The sequence below is a fragment of the Heliangelus exortis genome, chromosome 1 (genome assembly GCF_036169615.1).
Source record: "Heliangelus exortis chromosome 1, bHelExo1.hap1, whole genome shotgun sequence".
NCBI classification, from domain to species: Eukaryota; Metazoa; Chordata; class Aves; order Apodiformes; family Trochilidae; genus Heliangelus; species Heliangelus exortis.
The window spans coordinates 85,716,531-85,738,540 of record NC_092422.1 but is presented as its reverse complement, the minus strand read 5'-3'; the positions used below and the strand labels follow the sequence as shown (position 1 = coordinate 85,738,540).

Genomic DNA, 22,010 nt, shown 5'->3' with positions numbered 1-22,010 from the left:
GTGGTGGAAGCCTGTCATTATCCCCATAATTTGCAGTGATATAACATCGGCCTTTGGACAGAATTTACAGTATTATTTTAGGTCTATCAACTATAAATGAGGTGAGGACATTACAACTTTAAAACAGCACCATCAGCAAGCCACAGATGGATTTTTCAAAGGTAAATCTAAGAGGCATGTAGCAATAAAACATTATACAATCATGCAAGATCCTGAACTCTGCAACAGGCTTATTAAAACTACCAAAAAACCTCAAGTACATTAATTACTGGATTATGAGGCAACAAACCAAGATAAGTATATGCTGCCAACATAAAGCAAATGAAAAAAACCATAAATGATTCTGGAGTTCAACAGAGGATAAATCTCCAACAGTGATAAAATAAGATAACCATGATAAATCAGACCAATAGTCAGTCTAGTGCAGCAACCACAGATTAACTGCAAGGAACCATCTTCCATTTCTTCTGAATTTGCCTCTTGGTAGTTTTAGCTGATGCTCCCAAGCTTTTGTAGTAGAAAAGGAGCAACCTGTTCTAAAAGTAGAAATAGTAACACCATCTGAATAGATTTGATCTAAAGCATTCCATAAAATTTCTCCAAGTTCAGAAAATATTTTTTAAAATTCAGAAGGGACTAGCAGTGACAAGAAGAAACGAGGAGTCTACTGCAAAAGGAAGTCAAAACAGCTCATGTTATTTAGCTTAGTAAATCAAAAACCAGGGTTACAATTTTCTACAAGTGCCAACAGGACAAACAAAAGGGAAAGAGAAGAACTATTTCACCCTAACAACAATGTTGATAGACAAATAGGCATATATAAACTCAGGGACTTGAAAAATGGGAAGTTAGGAACTTGCATTGTATTTAAATTGAAATAGTAGCAAAACAGCACTTTTAAGCACTCTTAATCATTTTTTAAGACAGTGATTTTCATAAATGTAGTGACTGCATCTATCTATGTATCTGTGAGAGAACCAACTGTGGCATTAAGAGACAAGCTTCACAAACAGCTGGAAACTCTTGTGTAAATGTATGTATTCTTTTGTGTTCTATGACTCTGCAGCAGAGGATTTCTGAAAGCAGTTTCTGAGCACAACAGACCAATACCAATGACTTACTACAAAGAGCTAAATTTTGAAACAAAGGCTTGTGCCCTTAAGGTATTTGGGAGAGCTTGGGTAAAAGATAGGAGGAACTTCTTAGGGGTTTGACCTATGGCAACCCTGCTGTCCAGGCAGGAGGCAAACACACCCACGGTCTCTTAGTGGAGAGTGTGACTACACTCAAAATCCACAGATAGTATTTAAATTTATGCTTCAACAGCATAAATATATGAGGGATTCAGCATGTAGAGTTCTCTAGAGAATCTCAATTTTATATTTTAATTAATGAAGGCAGGCAGTTTTTAGCAGATATATTTCTTAAAGACCAAGCCCACCTATTACTGTCTTTCAGATTATATTTGGCTTTAATGTCAGTATTACTCTAACAAAACAAGCACTAACACTGCAGTATTTGAGTACCACCTAATATTACAACTGAAGATTCCTGCCCTCATACAAACCAGCCTTCCATGACACATAGGTAACTGGTTTCAAAACTCACTTACAAAATAATTTTCTCCTAAATTTGAAGAAAATTTTTACTTCAGCAACTCTCCACAAAAAGAAAAGTAAAACAGTAAGAATATTCACAATATGTCAGTAGCCCAACATGTTCTGTGATGTGCTTCCAAAAATGTATGTAAAAAATTAAAATAGCTTTGAAGAAATAGTCATGAGTAACTTTGTTAACAAACCTTTAAAGAGGGAACAAACAAACAACAAAAAAAACCCAGCCTCACTAAACCAAAACACCATTCATTGCCTCTGATAGTACAGGTACCAGAAAATGAACAGCCTTTTGACCAAGAGCTATCAATAATATGCTTTGAGAAAAACACGTTCAAGAATCTTGAGGGATACATTAGAAAGCGTATTTTTAAAAGTTTTAGAATGCTAAGCTACTGTCTTAAGTTCTCTAAAAGCAGTATGCTCCAACTAATTGTTCACAGCATATTTTTTTTCAAAGATGTTCCCTCCACCCACATTCAGATGGATAGAAGCACACAGTTTGCTTTCTGCTGCATCATTTATCTAGTTGGTAAGCCTGTAACAGACTCATTCTTCTTTTTTTTTTTTCCAAAATATATATAAGCAGCTACTGTCTCCTGTTACTTTGAAGTGCTCTTAGTTCTCATAAAGCCCAAGAATGCCAATTTTTCTCTCCAAAACAGAACTGTTATCGAGAACATCAGAAGCAAATGAGAAAAGAAGAAACTGGTCCAGCAGAATGTAGCATAACCACTAGATACTGCTGTCATTTTTATTCAGGTCTCAAGAACAAAATAATTTATTATCCATTTTCATCAACACAATTCTAAATCTGGAGATTATTTCAAAATTTGAAAAGTACTTTTTTTTAGTATTGGTGCCCTAATTTACTACTTGCTTTCACTAGCAAAAAGCTGTAATTGTCTAAAGCTATAGCTGTATGACTACAGTGAAAGCTACAGACAGCACTATTACTCATTGTTTCTGTAAAGTTTATCTGAAAACTTAATATTCCTTTTAAATAGAAACTGTAGCCCTAAGTTGGTGAAACAAGTTTTCAGTGTGACAAGCTAAGCATAAAAATACAAACTGAAAAGACCTCTCTCAATAAAAATTGACACACAGTTGTCAGCGAGTGGAATCTTGCGTGAGGCCTTCCAGAAGGCTTAGAGCAACTAAATAATGTCCTGAAAACAGGAAATATGTGTAACCACAGTTCTGTCTACACAGAAGTGACTATCATCACCGAGAAGCAGCTGTAGCGCTCTAGCTGCATTAGGGATAGCTGTACTCTATAGTCAAGGTATTAAACAAGAAAGTATGAACTGTTATGCTAGTAGTGACGCAACGCAGACAGACTTTCCCTTGAGAAATGTCATGACCCTGACTGCTAACATGAGCAAATGAAAGAACACTTCTGCGCCTCAACAAAACCACTATGATTTATTTAGCACTGCCTCGTGTAGGCAAGAGGAAGGCTCGGGGACACCTGAGCCACTACGACTATCAGCAGTTGTGTAAGGCAATGATGACATGCGAACCCTTAAGTTAGAGCAGGGAGGTAGATGGCTGGGTATGGGAAAAAACAAGTTCAGCAAAAAAGCAGAACTGAGTCTTCCTGGAAAGCAGCCTAAAAACTGAGCCATAGGAATGCCACAGGCAACCCCTCTTCGGTTGCACAGAGTGGCAAAATGAGTACCTGTACATTTCAGACCTGAAAAGAGGGAGTAGTGTCAGTCATGAAGTCAGAATTGAAGTTGTGTCCATAGGCACAATAGTTTCATTCCCTGGTTTTACAAGCCTTGCTAGACCAGTCCTGGAAGGACACAAGATACCACATAAAGTCTCTGCATAAACCAAAATTTTGTACTGTGAACACTGAATTTTCAGGGAAGGGGAAGGATGAAAGAACATCTTCTTACAACAACAATCTTGAGTAGTTGTATTCCAAGTGGACTGCATATAGCAAAGTTGTCACTAGCTAAAGGGTACTTTGTGATTCTTAAACATTCCCTCCATCTCCTGAAAACTCCACTATAGTTTTAAAAGGACTTACGGATTGTACATTCAAAACTCCCTCCAGAAAATCTGGGCTTGAGTCTCATTACCAGGACTCATTTATTGGCTCTCAACTACTCCATGGCCTCATACGCCAGATGCAATTAACTAACCAATTTGTATCTGACATACAGGTTCTCGGGTGAAGCAAATATCACATACCACAGGTGGTCTGCAATACAGGGTCATCTCAAGACCAAGAAACAGTGTCACCATACAGTGTACTTCTTAACCCAAGTTTAGCTTTGCAAGCCTTCCCTCTCTCTCCATCTTGTCATCTTGTTTCCCATACCAACCATACAGCCTGATGGAAGCAAAATCTTTCGTACTTCAGAGGCTGATATATAGAGTACATAATTAATAGGAACATTTGAGCCCTGCAAGTGGGCTAGTCCCCAAAATCTTGGGAGATCCTCCTTCCACTAGTTACAGTAGTACTAAACATGTGAAAGAAGATATCATGTAACTTCCTGTTAAAAATCTTCCCACCACCCAAAGTTAAATCATCTCACTGGCTAAAGTTCTGGGTAATCGTACCCAAAAAGCTTTTGCAGTGCTTATAGGGTATCAGGTCTCAATATTTCATTCACTGAGAACAGAGAACACAACTCAGACCTCTAAGAGCTCAGACATAACACTACTCAAAAGCTGAGCGTTTTTACATTCTGCCTGCATGAAAATATCTGATGTTAAATTAAAGGTATTTCCCCACAGATAACACAGGCTATGTACTTAGAAATAAAACACTAAGCACTTGCACGATCGTATCCAAGGGAAAACTATCGAGGATCAATTTAAAATATGAGTATATTAAAAAGTGCTATTACCACAATTAGATTCTTTTTACATATTTTTTATATTAGTTGAAAAGCATAGTAGTAGAGAAGCAAACATGGAGAATTTAATTGGTAATACTGAAAAGAAACACTTCGAAATTTTTTCTTAAATTAATGAGTATGTGACTCCCCCTCACCCACATCCTTTCCTACCAGTACATACAAACTTGAGACTGACACCTCACCCATCACACTTACATAAAGGGTAGGGGGGGGCTAGGTGCATGCAGAATTTAAGATAAGCAGAGACAGAAATGCTGCTGGGAGCGGAAGGGGTGGGGGGAGAGCAACAGGGTGACACACACACAAAAAAAATATCTGTTAGCTTGCTGAAGAAGTTAGAAGGCAAACATTACATAAGCAAGGGAGCTTTAAGCTAACTAGTAAAGAAAAGACAATTCATACAGATCTACAGCTTCATTCAGACACTTAAGTACAACTTCATGGCCACCTGGCAATGGAAACTTCACCTCTTATTTCATCTCAACCCCCTGAGCAAGTGCTGTGCAATAGTGTCTCCCTAGAGGCATCCCTTTTCCAAAGCCAAGGGAACTTTTCGGGAAGTTGTACATGCAAAAAGGACCAATCAAAAGATAAACAAATGCAAGAGTGGCTCCTTATACAAAGAGCCCAAGCTATTCAGAAGTAGCGATTTAATTTAATTCCCTTATCTGAATGAAAGGAGAGGCAGTATCACGGTTACCTGCCTTACCCATTTAGTGTCTATTCTTTAATTCCTAAACAAAATGTGAATTTGTTCTACTTAAATGAATAACCAATTTAACAAGCAATACAATGTTGCATAAACATTGCATCATCTTAAAAACACATCTGTTGTTTAATAATGTTCTTCTACCTGCCATCTAAGTACCACAAGTTATTCCTCCTACATTGCAAGTGCAATTTCCAATGTTTTGTCCAAACCAAGTTAAAAAACGTGGAAAAACATAGCAGTTTATAACTGAAATATAAGTGGATACAGCAGTTACAACAGAGTAAAGAACCTGTATCATTTGGAATTGACCTTATATTAAGGGGGGGAAAAGAAAAAAAGAAAAGAAAAAAAAAAAAGCTACTCTGAAAAAGATTTCTTTCCTTAAAAGCTATGACTTCAGAATAATTTTTAATCCACACAATATTTTGTCCTAAACAGAGCTGAATCCTGTACAATCATGGTACAGTTCAACATCACATAGTTTGGTCATTTGAAATAACAAATAGCAAGATCACAGTGATCTGGGTTTTAACTAACATCACTTGCAACAGGATTTTGGTTGATCAGAATTTTTCATTCTTCAGAAACTATGGAAGATACTGAAAGCTGAAATTAATACATTTAGTGTCACAACAGCACATGAAAACCCCAGCTACAGACATTATTGCTGTTATAGAAAAATCAGCTCTACCACATTCTGTCTGCTCATGCTCTTGGATAAGAAAAAAAGCCTTATACCTTGGTTTAACTACAGCAACAGTAGAGAGCTCTAACAGGTTTTGATTCTGACACTGCATGTAACAATGTAATGATGCTAAAAGATTAACTTCTGTCAGTATATGCTATGTGGAGATTGCTGAGGTAGAGAAAATGCCAGCACAGCAGAAGTACTGTCCAGCTGAGATCCACAAATATATTCCCTGAATTTTATAGTACATTTGTTCTTAAACCCAGATACCTATATGTACAGGAACTGGTAAGTACTACTCTTGACTATTTTTTTTTTAACTTAGAAAAGGGAATCATTGGCAAACCGTCTGCTAAATGAAACAGGTAATCTGAGTTAATCATACGAGTTAATCAATTTAAGCAATGACATGACATAAATCTGGAAAGGTTCTCAAACACTAAAGAAAAATCATGAAAATGAAGCCATCGGAGCAGAAGTGTGTTCCTTCTCCTTTCCAGCTGTCTGAAGCCTGACAGACCTTAAGCTAGTCTTTAATGAACAGCTTCAGTTTGTTTCATTTTTGAGTTCTGACTGTGCAAGTGAGGAAGCCCCGAGGAAAAAGTTGTGAAATGACCTGTAGCTGGAATTTGTTTGCCTGTTACAGCTGGTAAATCTGCATATCTGTTCACCCATTCCTCTTGAGACACACTTTCCTCCTGGTGTTAGGTAATTCCTGCCTACTTGTGTTGAAGATTCTTTAAAATGAGTTCTAATGCATTGGAACCAGTGCTGCATTATTAAGGAAGCTTCACGCATTGCTTAAAAAAATTAAAATCAAGAACAAATTAAAGTAACATCCAAATGCCATCAAGCTTTCTCTAGAAGATCCCTGCTGCTTGTCTGGACAATCTAATATATCTCTAATCACTAAATACAGAAACTGAAGCAGAGCAGTAAGGCAAAACCCAGAGAGCTTGGGAGGGGGCAGTTGGTGTTCTAGGCCTTCTCATGCAACACAGAAATCCTAAGCTGCTGCTCAGTTCCACAGCTGCCACATGTTCAACGAGAGCTTCTTGAGCAAAATGAATGCCTTTCCCCACTTCCACTTTCTTAAGAAGGTTACTTTTATCTAAAAATAATAAAAATCACCCTTTCCATCTCTCTCTGCCAGTAGCAAATACTCATCTGAAATGGAGGGCATAAACTATTCCATTCTTTAAAAGTACCAAGGACTTAGCTTAATTAGCAATTAAAAGTAAGTAGTACAAAAGATTCCTTTCTCACTGGACACAATGGAGTCATATTCGTTCTCAGATTTTTGGCCACAATGCAAGCAAGCTCAAAGTTTGCAACTGGCATTAGAGGAAAACATCCTATCATTCAAAAGAAAATAACTGCCAAAAGGAAAGAAAATCAAGTAATTAAGTAATAAAGAAAAACACAACTTAAGATGCCAGCGTTTTTACTGGAAGGGAATAAATAAATAGATTGCAGTATTCCAATTCCAGCTTTTCCTTCATACAGTTTGGAACACATCTACATTCACAGATTAACTGACACCAATCTTCAGGATAGGGCACCAGAGTCTTACGCAATAACAATATCCCTACCACACGTGATTATCTAAGGAGTCCTTATAGAGCCTTCCACAGAGCTCTTCCAACTGTCCCAAATACATTAATCTCCCCCCTACAACAGATTTCCACACTGCTACACAGCTTTTGCAGTGGTTTCCTGTTTTTTTTAACAAAAGAAATGTCTCCTTTCCAGGTTCCATTCAACCATTAATACTTTTTTCCACATTATTTATATCAAATAAACTTTTTAAAAATTGTTGTATTGACACGACACAGAAAAAATTTCCCAGACAGCAAAGATGGACAGTGTGTAACTAATCCCAGAAAACTGTCAAAACTAGTAAATTTTTAACACATGAACTTTCAAGCTAGCAAAACCTTTCAAGGACCTTATTCTGCTCACTAGTTAACATGGACTCTGATGGTCTCTCGTCTCATCCTTCTTAGGCAACAAAAATTAACTCTGCTGTAAGCATAAACATTTCTAGATTCTCCCTATATAAAGCCACAAGAGGCATTACAGCCATTTTCAATTACTAGTTTTCTCCACCTAGTAAGTACAGTTAAGAAAAACCTTAACTTGCTAATTAAATTACACATGCACCTGTGCTGAAGGCGTATTTGAGGATTTTCATAAAGATGCCAGAAGAGGCTGGCTCAGAAATGCATCTCTCCTATCATTAAATGCTTAAGAGTTCTGCTTTCATGCACAACCATTTTTTTCATCAACTATTAAGCAAGGAATAGGAGTATGTGCTGTTCTGATTCAAGATTAGCTGAACAGTTTTTAACTAGGGATTTTTTCAGAGAAGTGAAAGATACACATGCTTTCCTTTGAAGTAAGGAAGGAACAAATAAACACCCATTTCTTCTTAACAACAACAACAAACTCAAAACAAAACAAAAAAACACTTTGGTTAATAAACAAGAAAGACCCTTAAACCTAATCTGTTGATTTTTTTTTTTTAACAGGTAACACCTCTAATCACAGTCCTTCCGTGAGTTTTTTAGTCTCCCATGTCTGAAAATTTATTATGCCCAAGTGTCAACAAAATCACGAAGGCTCTTCCCTCGCAAATATTATAGTCAGGAGAGTAAAAATACACAGGAAACACATTGCACCTCACTAAAAGCTAAGAACGCACAGAGTTCAGAGAAACATGGCGTGTATAATCTCCTTTTGTAACTATATTTGTAATATGCCCAGAAGCTCCCATAAAGTTTAGCAACCAATCTATTCAATTTTTGTACTTTTATATTCTTCCAAATATCATTTCCCTTTTTCTTTCCTACCATAAATTGCTTATGACATGCTTTATGATGTTATATAATGGGTGTTCTCAATTTTTCTTATCCTTCCACTTCATCTTGCACTCTGTCTACACTTCACTGCATTAAACTCCTATTCTGAAAAACTTCCCCAGAGGACTGCTTCCTTTCTCCTCCTCTACAAAATCAAATGGAGGCCTGATTATCAGTAGGCATAGGTTCAAACATGATTCATGAAATACTCAACCTAGATCATTCAGCATCATTCCTTCATTGAGCCATGTCCACAGTGACATAGAACAGCTTCATTAAAGACAGCTGTTTACTTTTACAGTGCTTGTTACATATATTCTAGCATTCTCTGCTGCTGCATATATGTTTAAATCTGAACCTGTCCTAAGTCTCTTAGGGGCATACTAACTTCAGGTCTTCCTTCAGAGAGAATAATGAAGCTTGGCCACTGTGCTCATTCCACCCCTCCTCTCCAAAAAATAATAATAATCCTGGCAACTTGTACTTCCAAAAGACATCATTCCATCTCCATAACAAAAAAATGGAGCAAACCTTTTTGCAACAGCAATAGTTTTATAAATAATCCTTACAGAAACAGCACCATGCTAAGCAGAATCCACCCTGTCCTCCCAAATCTAAGTACCTGTTCAGCCTCCATTGAGCCTGAACAATGAACTGCATATATTCAAAGATTCACGAATACCAGGTTTGTAAAGACCTCAAAGACCATCTGGTCTGACCTCTCATGGCCAAAGGACAGTACAGACTAAATCACCCAGCATCCTGTCAAGCTTAATCTTAAACATATCCAATGTTGTGGCATCTGCCACTTCCCCGAGAGATTATTCCAATGTCTGACTGTTACCATTGGAAAAATTTTCCTCTGGTGTCTGATTACTATCACCCCAGAAATAACTTGCACCCCTTGCCTCTTCCATATGACTCCTTATAAAAAGTGAGTCTCCATCTACTTGTTAGTCACCACTGAAGTACTGGAACATGGTAATAAGGTCTCCCTTACACTTTCTTTTCTCCAGGCTGAACAAATCCAGTTGTCTCAAGCTTTGCTCATATGGTAGGCTCCCCAGATGTGACCGTCTCTGTGGCCCTTCTCTGGACTCCCATCATTTGGTAAAGTGGGGACCAAAACCAAGCCGTGTTCCAGGTGTGGCCTGAAAAACACTGACTAGAGTGAAATAATAACTTTTTTATCTTTGATGGTGATGCCACTGTTGATGCTGTCCAGCACCCTGTTGGCCGCTGCAGCACAGTGTTCACTTATATTAAGCTGCTTGTTCTCCTGGACACCCAGGTCCCTTTCCAGAGAGCTGCTACCCAGACAGGCAGATCCCAGTCTGTGCTGCATTCTTGGATTCTGTTTTCCCAGGTGCAAGCCCTTATGCTTGTCCCCACTGTACTCCATCATGTTCTTGCTAGCCCATTCTTCCAGACCATCCACACTTATTGCAGGGTGTGTGTTCTTTCCAAAGCGTCCACTGGCACACTCGGTTTTGGTATCATCAACAAACTTTATCAAGGTACTCTTCATCCCCTCATCAAGATCTCTTATGAAGAGTTTAAACAGCACAGTCCCAGAGCCTAAATCCAGTCCCTAGGGGACCCTGCGTGTGGCTGGTCACCAATTTGAAATGGTACTATTTACCACCATGCTCTGGGTGCAGCCCATCAGCTAGTTCCCCATCCACTGTACAGTCCACTTGTCCAGGCTGTAATGCATCAGTTTCTCTAGGAGGAGCCTGAGAGGAACCGCATTAAAAGTCTTCATTTGACTTGTGACAGAGCCAGAAAATTTGTTTCATAACTTTTCCAGGAAGTGAAGTAAGACTGATAAGCCTGTAGCTTTCTGGATTCTCCTTCAAGATCTTCTTGTAGATGGAGGTGACAATAACCTTCTTCCAAGTCTTCCTAGACATCCCGTGATCTCTACGACTTCTCAAAGATTATGGAGTGACCTTGCAACAACATCAGCCAACTCTTGTAACACACTCAGGTGGATAGCATCTGGGTCCATCTATTTGTACGGGTCAAGTCCTTTAACAGTTCACATACCATGTATCATTTCTTCCTTTGCTGGCAACAGGTCTGCGTTTGCACTAACCTGAATTTTTATTCACATCATCTGGAGCCCAACAGAGGTGAAAAAAGTGTTGAGAACCTCTGCCTTTTCTGAGCTGTTAGTGACTAATTCACCTCTCCTGTTTAACAGCAGGCCAGCTGTTCCTCTAGCTTCTGCTTGGTATTTACCTACCTGAAGAACTGTTTCTTGTACTTTTTGACATCTGTGGCCAATTTCAATTCAATACGAGTTTTCACTTTTCCAGTGCAGAGTTTTCTCTGCACTCTGGCAACGTCCTCATAGTTCCCAATGGGTATTTGTCTCCCTTTCCATCCCTGGTACACTTCTCTTCTGCTCTTTAGCTGACTCAGAAGCTCACAGTTAAGCCATGGGAATCCACTGCTCCACCTACTTCCCTTACCTTTAATGGAGATGAACTGGTTTTGTGCTTCCAGAAGGGTGTTCTTGAAAAACTGCCAGCACTCACTAGCTCCTTTATGCTCCATGGAATCCATCCCAGGAGCTGAAGTTTACTCTTTTGAAATCTAAAACTTTGTCTTAGTACTAACCTTCGGTATTGGTTAGTTAAAACTAGCGAGTTTTACTTTTTCACTATCTTATTTTTGATCTGTATCAGTGCTCCAGCCCAATTCATCACACAAGCCCCCAGATGGTTTCACTGGCACATGAATACTCAAAATCCTGTTACTTAGGAGAAAAACACGTAAACTGAGGCCCTGACTCCAATTCATTATTCTACTCTAGATTCTTGTGCAAGTTTTCAAATCATAAGTTAATGAAAATAGTGCTTAAAAGTTAACATGGCAACTACAATGGAAGTAAGGTAATGCTACAAAAAAATAAGAGACCCATTTCCTCCAATGGATCTTTTGACTAATGCTGAAAATGATACCCTGAAATTATTCAGAACTTTTAAATTCTCAAATTGCAAGCAGAAATTTAATGAAAAGCATATTCACAATTCATTCTGCTTCAGACTTTAATAACCAATCCATACAGAGAAGTGAATCATAATCCTCAAAATGCCACTGTGAGAAAAGGAAATGACTTAAAGCCATTTTAACAAACAACAATTAATTTAACAACGTACCACAAAGGAAATTCATATGTAGATCTATAGTGTTCTGGCTGTAATTCATAACACACTTTTAGTCACTCCCTTTACTAAACTGTAAATGAGCTCTTAATTCTACATCTTAATTAAACAAGCTTCTTCAGTGAAGGCTATGTAGCAAATGCAAGAACCATTAAGGAAACTATTTTGTAAAAACAGCTGACGGTAATCCATGCATCCCCTCCTAAAGTGAAAGTATCTGAGAAAGAATAATCAACTCCCAAACATGCTGAATAACATCCAATCCACTGCAAAATGTTGACAGAGGCTCATTTTTAAAATGTACCATTCAACAAACTTTATTTGGTCCACAAACAATCAAACGGCCCACACTACTTTTGACACAATATCAATAGAACTATTCTTGAAAACAAGGTTTGAACAGACTAGTCTTGAAACAGACCAGTCTTGGTAACAGCCTTTCTACAAGAGGAATTACAGCTTCCACAGCTAATTCTTTAACTTGCCTATCTGTAAATCTGAAAACATAGAATAAAATATTACTTTCCCATGCTTTACAGAACTTTCTTGGCCCAACAAACCCTATATCAAACACAGTTTCTCTCTTTTCTCATAATCAAAATGTTCTGTCATGTACCAACGTTATCCTCCCAGGTACACCTATACAAATCCTGGAATCCTTCTGTAGGGCTCCACACAGGAACACTTAGTTCCATTTTGTCTGGTTTTAACTACAAAGTATTCTGCTAGTAAGCTAGATTAACACTGTTAATATTTGTAACAAAGATGCTCAACTGGCCACCATAGCGATATCTTTCAATTTTTAATTAATTTTTAATTTACATTTCAAATACAGCTGCAGAACCTCACTGAGAAAGGAGATTAAAATAAAAACTAACTTACATAAGTTGTACATGTAAAATACAACATAGATGTGAAACTAAAGGACAGGAAGTTGTATACATATACCTATATATGCATTCTGAGCAAGCATGATTAATGGCTTAGCTCCTGGGAGTTATCTGAGCCAATACTAAAAATCTGCCACCTACCTCAGATGCATATACACCTCAGGCTCACAACACATCCCAGCCAAGTGTAAAGTCCTGCACATGAGTTGTTAGGGAAATCCTAAGCACATATACAGGTTGGGTAGAGAATGCACTGGAAACATGCCTGAGGAAAAGGACCTGGAGGTGTTGGTTGACAAGAAGCTCCACATGAGCTGGACATGTGTACTTGCAACCCAGAAAGCCAGCCATATCCTGGGCTGCATCAAGAGAACTGATGCCAGCAGGCTGAGAGAGGCAATCCTCCACCTCTACTCTGCTTTCATGAGAACCCACCAGGAGTACTGTGTCCAGTTCTGGAGCCGCAAACACAAGAAGGACATGGAATTTTCCCATAGAGTCCAGAGGAGGGTCACAAAAACAGTGGGAGGGCTGAAGCAATTCTACAAGAACAGGCTGAGAGAGTTGGGCTTGTTCAGCCTGGAAAAAGCTCTGGGGAAACATTATAGCAGCCTCCTAGCACCCGAAGGAAACATGAAGAGGGATTTCTTTATGTGGGCATGTAGAGACAGGACAGGGGGTAACACTTTCAAACTGGAAGATGGTAGATAAATATGAGGAAGGAACTCTTTCCTGTCAAGGTGGTGAAATAGCAGAATAGGTCGCCCAGAGAGGTTCTGGATGTGTTCCTAGAAGTGTCCACATCCAGGCTGTAAGGAGGCTTTGAGGAACCTGGTCTAGTGGAAGGTGTCCCTGCCCACAGCAGGGTGGTTGGAACAAGTTCCCTTTCAACCCAAACCATTCTAAGACACTATAATCGGCTCAATTTATTTCTGCAGAAGCTGACCCTTTACAGCACTAACCAGTTTTTACACATTTATTTTCATATTCTCAAACTACAAATACACACATTTCCTTCCCTTTTGGTCTGTTGAAAATACTGCAAAATCCTTCCTAATATCCAAAAGTCACATCAGCTGAGGACAAAGAGCAGTATTTGTTCACTAACAAGAGATCAACCTATAACTCATGAATCTGTAAGGCTGCAAATGTAAGCTTACCTTCTCCACAGAATATAAGTTTGCCTAATTCTCAGTGGGATAAAGAACAATGGGCTACAGCATATAATTCTGGTACTGGAAAATCTTGTAACTAATGTTAATCAGTATAAAATCACTTTATAGCCACACACATTTTCCATGACTCTCCTTAATTTTGTATCATCTTACATAATAAAATGAAATGGTTCTCCACACACAGAATTATCAAAGTATGAAACATCTACTCTTTCCTAAAATGGTACACACATGGTACAGCTTTTAGGTGACGCTTTCAACACTTCAGATGGTATCAACATTTGTAGATAGTCTTACCTCTATAATTATCAAAGTCCACTCTACCTACTACAGCGAACAGCTATAAAGGCAGGCAAGAGGCAGAGAGCCATGCTTTTCGTGTGCAGAAAGCACACCATAATACTATGTATAGACAAAAGCTTTAGATTGTCAGCTTTACAGTTCCTGAGACTACCCATCAAGAAATCTGAAAGTCCACAAATATCATGAAGCACAAATGAATCAACGGAAGGATTTCAGTGGTTAAATTACTGCAATGGAATTGAGAGAAAACAATTGTTGCCCATCCTCACGTCAGGTTTTCTTCACACTTTTAAAAATCACACAATTTATCAGAACCTCTGTTTCTCAGCTGCATACAGTATAATATACAAATACAATAAAATTTCTCTCTCTTCTTCATCCTGAACTGTTGCCCACCTAGTCTGCTTGATTACTAAGGCAGTGGAGCATGAATTATTTTAAGTCTGTGCATATGTATCACTTATAGATATGGCAGCACTTTAGTCTCCAAACTCAACAGACCAGTACTTGGAAGCTACAATACATTTATTCCACAAGAAACATGAAAATCTACTATAACTAAAAAAAAAAAAAAAAAACAAACCAAAAACGCTTGTATTATATTCCCTATTAATAGCCTTCTGACATTAAGCATAAAGCTTACTGAAATGCAAATACAAATATGCTGGCTGTCTGCAACGTTAACTACACTTACACAAAAGCACGTTGTTTGTAGGGATGAGGTCCACCCTTGCCTTTTCATTAAGGTATTCAAATGACAAGCAACATTTGTAACTTCACTGATTTGTTTGCTTTCAGGAAGCAGTGACAACACTGTACTTTAAACTTAAAAAATGTGCAGAACATTCAAGAATTTCTGTTTTGAGCAATAAAACCTACTATTTTAAAGAAATATGCCTTGAACACTCATTTTCCAAGTACATGCCAAGCATCTCATGCTTAAATAAAATGTACTATACATTGTCCTTTTTCAAAAAAGTTTGTGTTTGACATCTGATTACATGTAAATATTGCAAACATATAACTAAGTCTTTAAATATAAGGATACGTAAATATCACATAGACTGTAATTGTCATTTCTAAGTATAAACACTATACAACCATGAACTACAGAACATGTCATTTATTATACTGTTACTGGATCCAAGTAAACCCTACCCGATTAACATGAAGCCCAAATTGCATACATAGGAATACTGATCTTGAAAAACCTGTACATTAGTCCCAGTTATCCAGTAAACACTAAAAATTTTTACTTCAAATCTTTCCATTTCCAGATACCTTAAAAAAAGGCCAGAAAAACAGTTCTGCCCATAACACAATTTACAAAATGTTAACCAATTTCTACTTGTTCCACACTGACAGACAGTATCCTAGCCAATAAACAAATAATAAGAAATCCAGACTCCATTTTAAAAATATATAAAGGAACAGATCAGATATAAATTTACAGCAATTACAGAGGCTGCACACTTCCTGGAATGCTTTACCAATGTCTGATGGTACCAATGTCCAGTTTCTCAATTCCCAGCACTGACATTATATAAGGCAAACACTGCAATTCTTTTTAAAGCAGTATTTCTTTGTTTTGATGAACATAAATTAAACCAAAATGTAACCAAAGTTATAAAAAAAAACACTTTATTACACTTAGACTGATCTGCTAAAATGTTTTCCTGCCTAATTATTTTTCAAGCAGTCTGTTATAATTAAAACTGAGGATATTTAATTATAGATTAGTAGAAAGTTAAGATTAATGTCAACACTAAAGGGACAAAGTCAATACATACTAATTCACACTGTCCAGAAGTGTTCTTAAACAAGCAACCCTACAATTATAAGAATGAAGAATATTGTCACTGTGTACTTATTTTGCACGCTTAATAAAAGCACAGATTATCACTTCGTTTATTTTGTCAACACACATGGCCTTTACACAAAGAAAATACTGTTTTTAAAATCAGCTAGAAAACAAAAGGGCTGCAAAACCACAAGAGGTAACACAGAGACCCAAATCTTGCATCTTTCATGAAACTACTTCATCTCCCTTTAAACTGACTTCAACATCAATACTTTTAAATGGAAACATGCTTCACATTTTGTCTACAGGATATGGCAAACTGATTAAACTCGATGAACAGGAATTAATAAGCAACTTATATCCAATACATCAGAACAGCTACATCAACCTAAATCTGTATAGAAGCCAAATAATTATAGCTCGAAGTCACTGAAGGAAAGTCAACTTTGGCTAAAAACTGGAAGTACAGAGGGGATGAAGAGGGAGGGAAGGAAGAGAGAAAGAAAGAAAAAGGAAATGCTTTGCAATTCATTTTCAATACAATGGATGTCCTCCCCCTCCCCCGCAGCAATCTTAAAGCATCACCTCCTGCAAGGAAGTCTTCCTGGGAGAAAGAGACATCATCAAGATAATAGCAGAGGGGTGGTGTTGAATGTTTTGGGGCTTTTTTGCTCCTTCACATTAACGTTCTCATCAACTACAGAAACATAACATAACAGTATTTTCTCCTATACATGACTGGCAACATTGGCTTTTCAGCATTTCAACCAGTTCAAAAGGTGTCCTCTTTTTCAATTCCCCTCCTCTCCTCCAAAACCATACTAATGCAAACTTTTCAAGCTCCTTTTCCGCAAAATAAATAAAAATTTTCTGGCAATAGAAAATGCTATTCTTTTGTCTCGCATGGTATGTGTGCACCATTACAGGAAAGTTTGATTTCTTCTGGCTTATCACATATCCAATACATGGAGCAACAATACAATATTCCTGACCTTTAGTCTGTATCTTCAATAATTCATAAAATTGTATAGATCTGATGTCTTATGTGCTCTTTTGATATGCCACATCCAGCAGCAGGACTCAAATTAGCTCACCATACTACAGCCATACATCGTACAAAGCAAAACTACCAGAAAAGGGGGATAGCATTGCGGACCTAGAGCATAAATAAAACCCACAACTATGTTAAAGATCCAGACATGAAGCTTCCTCCATCTCCACGAGATTCCAGATTTTTTCTCATTAAGCTTTGTCAGGGTGCTGCTTCATTAAACCACAGTTCCCACTGTAAGGGCTTAAAAGAAATTGCCTCATCGGCCTGCAAGTGGCTTGAGCCCGAGAAATGCCCCCAGCCCAGGGAATCCCAGTAAAAAACAGAGTAGCACCTCCTCCTACTGAGGCACCGAATTTAAGCCTACAGCAGAATCCTCCTGCTGCACCCTAAGTACCTGTGAGGATAACAAAGCAGTTCCCACAACACTTGCAACTCAGTACCTCGCCTCCCCCCTCCCAACAATCTCCTCAGCCGTGCACTTCCCCTACCACCTCACAGGTAACTAGGGAACACTGTCAGGTGCTGCTACAGCCTGCCTTCTTGCAAGGTGCAATAGCGGGTGCACTACTCTCACATCGAGGGGAGTACCGACAAAATTTCTGCTTTGTGAAGGATTCCTCTGAAACATGACTCAATGCTTACTTCACCATATATACCTGCACACAGATCTCACATTACTTTATAATGCAATGGCTCATAGATTCTTAAATCAGCCAGTTAGCGTTTCATAATTATGGGGTCTCAGGTCTTTCTTTGTTAGCTGTTGTTTCTGCATGCACAAAAGGAAAGATTTTTTTTTTACTATACGTTTGTAAAACACATTATAAAATGCACATACACTTTCCATTAGAAAAATAACTTTTACATGGAATTAAAGTGATATACTGGATCCTACACAACTTCACACACAAAATAGGAACTGTTTCAGTAAAAAACACCTGAAGAATAACAACTTATTTACAAGCAACTGAAGCACATGCACATTCCCTGGAAGTAAAAAAATCACCAACAAAATCGAACCTGGTGGAGCCAAATAATTCCTCTCAAACGTCTTTCACTGAGCATTTTAATCTATCGACTTCCTTAACAATTTGCTTTTCTCGAAGTCAAGTTTTATGAAGAACATGCATAATTTGTGTGGCAATTCATAAATGGCCAAAACACTGTCCAAAACCAGAGATGAAATAGCAACCTGTTTGGTTTTTTGGTTTGTTTTTTTTTTCAGCATCAGGTGTATAGATTCACACATTGATACAGTAGAACATACAATGGTACCTCTAGAAATACACTTCAAAACTAACAAAATGCCCCACAACTTCAGTCATCTGTCACAAACTGTCTGCATATACTAAAAACTCCACTAATATGCTGAATTGCTGCTGCATTACTTATTTTTACAGTACACAAAATAAAACTTAACCTAGCGATGTTATGCAACAGACAATCTAACTACATACGAAGCTCTTATTCTTTATCTGGCATCCTCAAGCTCTATCCCATACATTATTCTCTCTAACATTTCTGATCAACAGAATTCAGAGAGCAGACATTAATTCTGATCCACTAACAGTTAACCCACGTTATTTAACTGGTTTGATTTGTCACTCCCCTATCTTTTTGATTTATCATACAAAGGACTTTTATAAATAACTATGAAAATCAAAGGGAAACCATGAGATTTTTTAAAATATAAGCACAAAGACAAAGCTTGCTTTGCCTTACATGCCTCCCCCCTCCCCCCACGTCCTACCACTGCGCTTTTTTTAATCATGCCAGAAATAAACACCCAAACACAAGAAAGGGCCTAAGCTACCGAATTCAACGTGGAGTTAGGTCTTCAGATCAACCAAGACCAGCAATAGAAAAACACTCTTTACGTGAAACTACGAGCATACAGCACTGGAACAACAATAGGATGAACAAAGTGTCAAAGGCATCGCTTACTGACAGGAACAAGTCAGAAAGCAGGAACCAGAAAAACAGTCCCCCGCTTCAGGCATGTGGTATTTTGAACACAGTTCGACATATTCTGTTCCTCAAACGCTTTCTTCGCATTTAGTCTTTAAATACAAGTGGCATACACTCAGCCTGCACAGCCTTTGTCAATAGCTTACGGATAGGCAGCAGAATGTGCTACAGGTTGATAAGGACACCGGCGCTGCAAACGCCCAGCCTGCAGTAGGAAGCACCCAGAAATAACTTGCAACGCGCAGGAGAGTTTCCCTCAGTGTTCACCGGGGGCTTCGAGCTCGAGGCGACGTGTATACTCGTTCCCGGTGCTCGTTTCGTGTTTACCTCCCCCCGCCCCCCCCGGCTTCTCTTTCTCCTCCCTGTCCGGCCATCTTGGGCCGACAGGAGCAGCCATTACTTAACTAAATGACAGGGCCAACAACTTTTCACAGAAACAAACATCTCTCTTAGAAGGCCGGGTAGGCTCCAAAAAACTGCGGGCCGTCCCGCTCTTTGCCAAGCCGCCCGGCGGCAGGGACAGCGCGGGACCCAGCGGGCGGGACAGAGCAGTCGGAGCGGACCTGGCACGCTAGAAGCAGCCGGGCCCGGAGAGTAAACAAGTCACTCGGCGACGGGCTCCGGGGGCCGCTCAGCGCCGCGTCCGCCCCGCCGCGGCCCGGGCTCTCCCGCTCCCTCCGCCGCCGGGTCGGCTCTCCGCCCCCCCCCCCCCACCCCCCTTCGGCGAGGCGCAACGGCCGCCGGGCAGGGCGCGCGCAGCCAACGGCCCCCGCCGCGCGGGGCGAAAATCACGAGGGAGGGTCCGGGGAGAGGCCAACGTCAGCAGCGCCTCGCGCGCGCCCTCCCCCACCCTCTCTCTCTCTCTTCCCCCCCCCCCCCTCCGCCTTTCGCCTCCTCCTCCTCCCTCCCGCGTCCCCTCCCCCGCTCCGCCGCTTGGCGTTTGCTCCCCCGGGCCCGGGCTCCGGGCCCTGGAGCGCAGGCACTTTCCCGTTCTGGGCTGGACGGACCCCATCAAAAGTGTGTCCGGAGCAGAAGCCAGCCGAGGCCGCGCTCCCTTTGCCCCACGCCCGTCCCTCGCTTGACTTCCTCCCGCGCGGGGGTCCGCGCTGACGAGGCAGCGGAGGGGGGGGGGGTTGGGGGGAAAGGGGCAAAGGCGGCAGCGAGACGTGGGGAGACCGCGTCGGGGGGCGAGGCGGAGCGCGCTGCTGCCCGTGGGGACCCGAGCCCGCCGATGTGGCGGTACCCTGCACGAACACACACCCGCACCCAGATGCACACTCGCGCGAACATACCGTGTGGACCCGGGGGACCGGAGGTGGGGGGGGGGGGGGGGCAGCTGGGCCAAGCCGGCTGCCTCCCCTCCCCCTCTTCCACCCACCCCCCACCACCCCCCCAAACCCAGCTCCATATCCAGCCTCGCGCTTACCTTTAACAGCAAGGCCTTCGTTCTGGCGCCATCTTCATGAAGCCTCAGAAATCCGAAGAGTCGGCTGCAGAAGGGGAGCGGGCGGGAGGGAGGGGAGAGAGGCACAAGCGTTAGCGAGAGTCAGCCCCCCGCACGGGCAGGCAGGCAGGCAGACTGGCTCGCTCCCGGCGGGCAAGGGCAGAGCGCGGCGGCGGGGGCCGGGAGCCCGCACACGGGCACACACGCACTCCCGAGCGGGGAGCCGCGGGCAGGGGAGGGGGGGGACACGGAGGGAGCGCGGGCCGAGCCGGGACACGGAGGCGGCCGAGGCGGAGTGGGGAGCGGGTACCTGTCGAGGCCGGATAGGGCTTCTCTCTCCTCGGCTGTCAAGCTGGCGAAGTCCTCCTCGCTCTGGCCGCTCGCTTTCCCCGCCGCCATTTTCTTTTCCTCATCACCGAAAGGAGCAGCAGAGGCGGCGGCAGCGGCGAGCGACACTCCGCACGATTTCATGGAAACGCAGCGTAATTAACTCACGATCGCAACCCCCCCCCCCCTGCGCGCCCCCAACACCCCCCAGCGCCGGGCGGGGCGGGGTGCCCGACACACACACACACCACAACTTTTATTACAACAACAACAGCCGGCAGGGAGGGGGAGGGAGGGAGGGAGGGGAGAGGGAGGGAGGCGGGGGGAAGCCCCGCTGCTCGGAGGAGGAGGGAGGGGGGAGGGAGGGAGCCCCAGCGCAGGAGACTCGGGGGAGAGAGGGGGGGGGGGGTTGGGGGGGGGCGGAGGGGGAGGAGGAGGAGGCGGCGGCTGCTGCGGCGGATGGCGGCGGAGCGGTGTTTACATGGCCGCGGAGCCGCTCGCCCCGGCGGCGAGGGGTGCGCAGAGCCGGGGTGACAGGGGCCCCGCCCGCCCTGCCGAGCGGGGTGTGTTTGCCGCCCGTACAAACTTCCCCAGCAGCTGCCCAAAGTTGTTGTAATTGTGTCACACAGCGAACCCCACGCCGCCACCGTGACCCCCCCCCCTCCCCCCCCTTTCTCCGCCCGCCCGCCCGGGCCCACGCAGCCAATCGCTGCCTCCGCAGCGCCGCACGTGACCTTTGTTGACTTACGTCAGTCATAGCGCTCTTTCACCGCTGCGCTTCGGTTTGGTTGGCCTTCGGTGGCCGCCTCCCTCATCAGCCTCTCCCCATTGGCCAACGTCTGACGGAGGGGGCGGGGCGCCAGGGATTCGCGGCTTATGAGAGGTCGGGTGGGCCGTCAGTCACAGGAGATTTTCGATTACCCAGCACCAGCAGGTTTGGCGTCCGCCTTTAAAAACCGGAGGAGGCGGGGGAGGGGAGGGGAGGGGGAGTTTTCGGGAACGGCGGGCTTTGGGGGTGGGAGGGGAGTGGGTCTGCGCTCACGGGCGGAGTTGCGTAACGGGGGCTCCGGGCTGGGGGAGTGGACGTTTTTGAGGAAGCGGGCGTCGTTAATGCCCGGCGGG

At 42.0% G+C, this 22,010-nt stretch overlaps 1 protein-coding gene across 12 annotated transcripts in view; it reads right to left on the bottom strand.

Moving 5' to 3' along the window:
- The window catches only part of KDM6A (lysine demethylase 6A), a 159,549-nt gene extending 138,044 nt beyond the window's left edge, over positions 1-21,505 (bottom strand). For 4 of the 12 annotated variants that reach the window (XR_011727336.1, XM_071751564.1, XM_071751600.1 and 1 more), the window contains exons 1-2: positions 20,872-21,124; positions 20,544-20,607 (exon numbers count right to left, since the gene is read on the bottom strand). Coding sequence is in view for 10 of the 12 variants with exons in the window: in XM_071751564.1 (XP_071607665.1) it covers positions 20,544-20,607; positions 20,872-21,032 (225 nt within the window). In the remaining 2 variants the exon portion in view is untranslated. Of the gene's footprint in view, positions 1-20,543; positions 20,608-20,871 lie in introns of all 12 variants that reach the window. The other 8 variants (XM_071751592.1, XM_071751583.1, XM_071751573.1 and 5 more) reach the window with 6 other exon arrangements.
- Between the last annotated feature and the right edge of the window lie 505 nt (positions 21,506-22,010).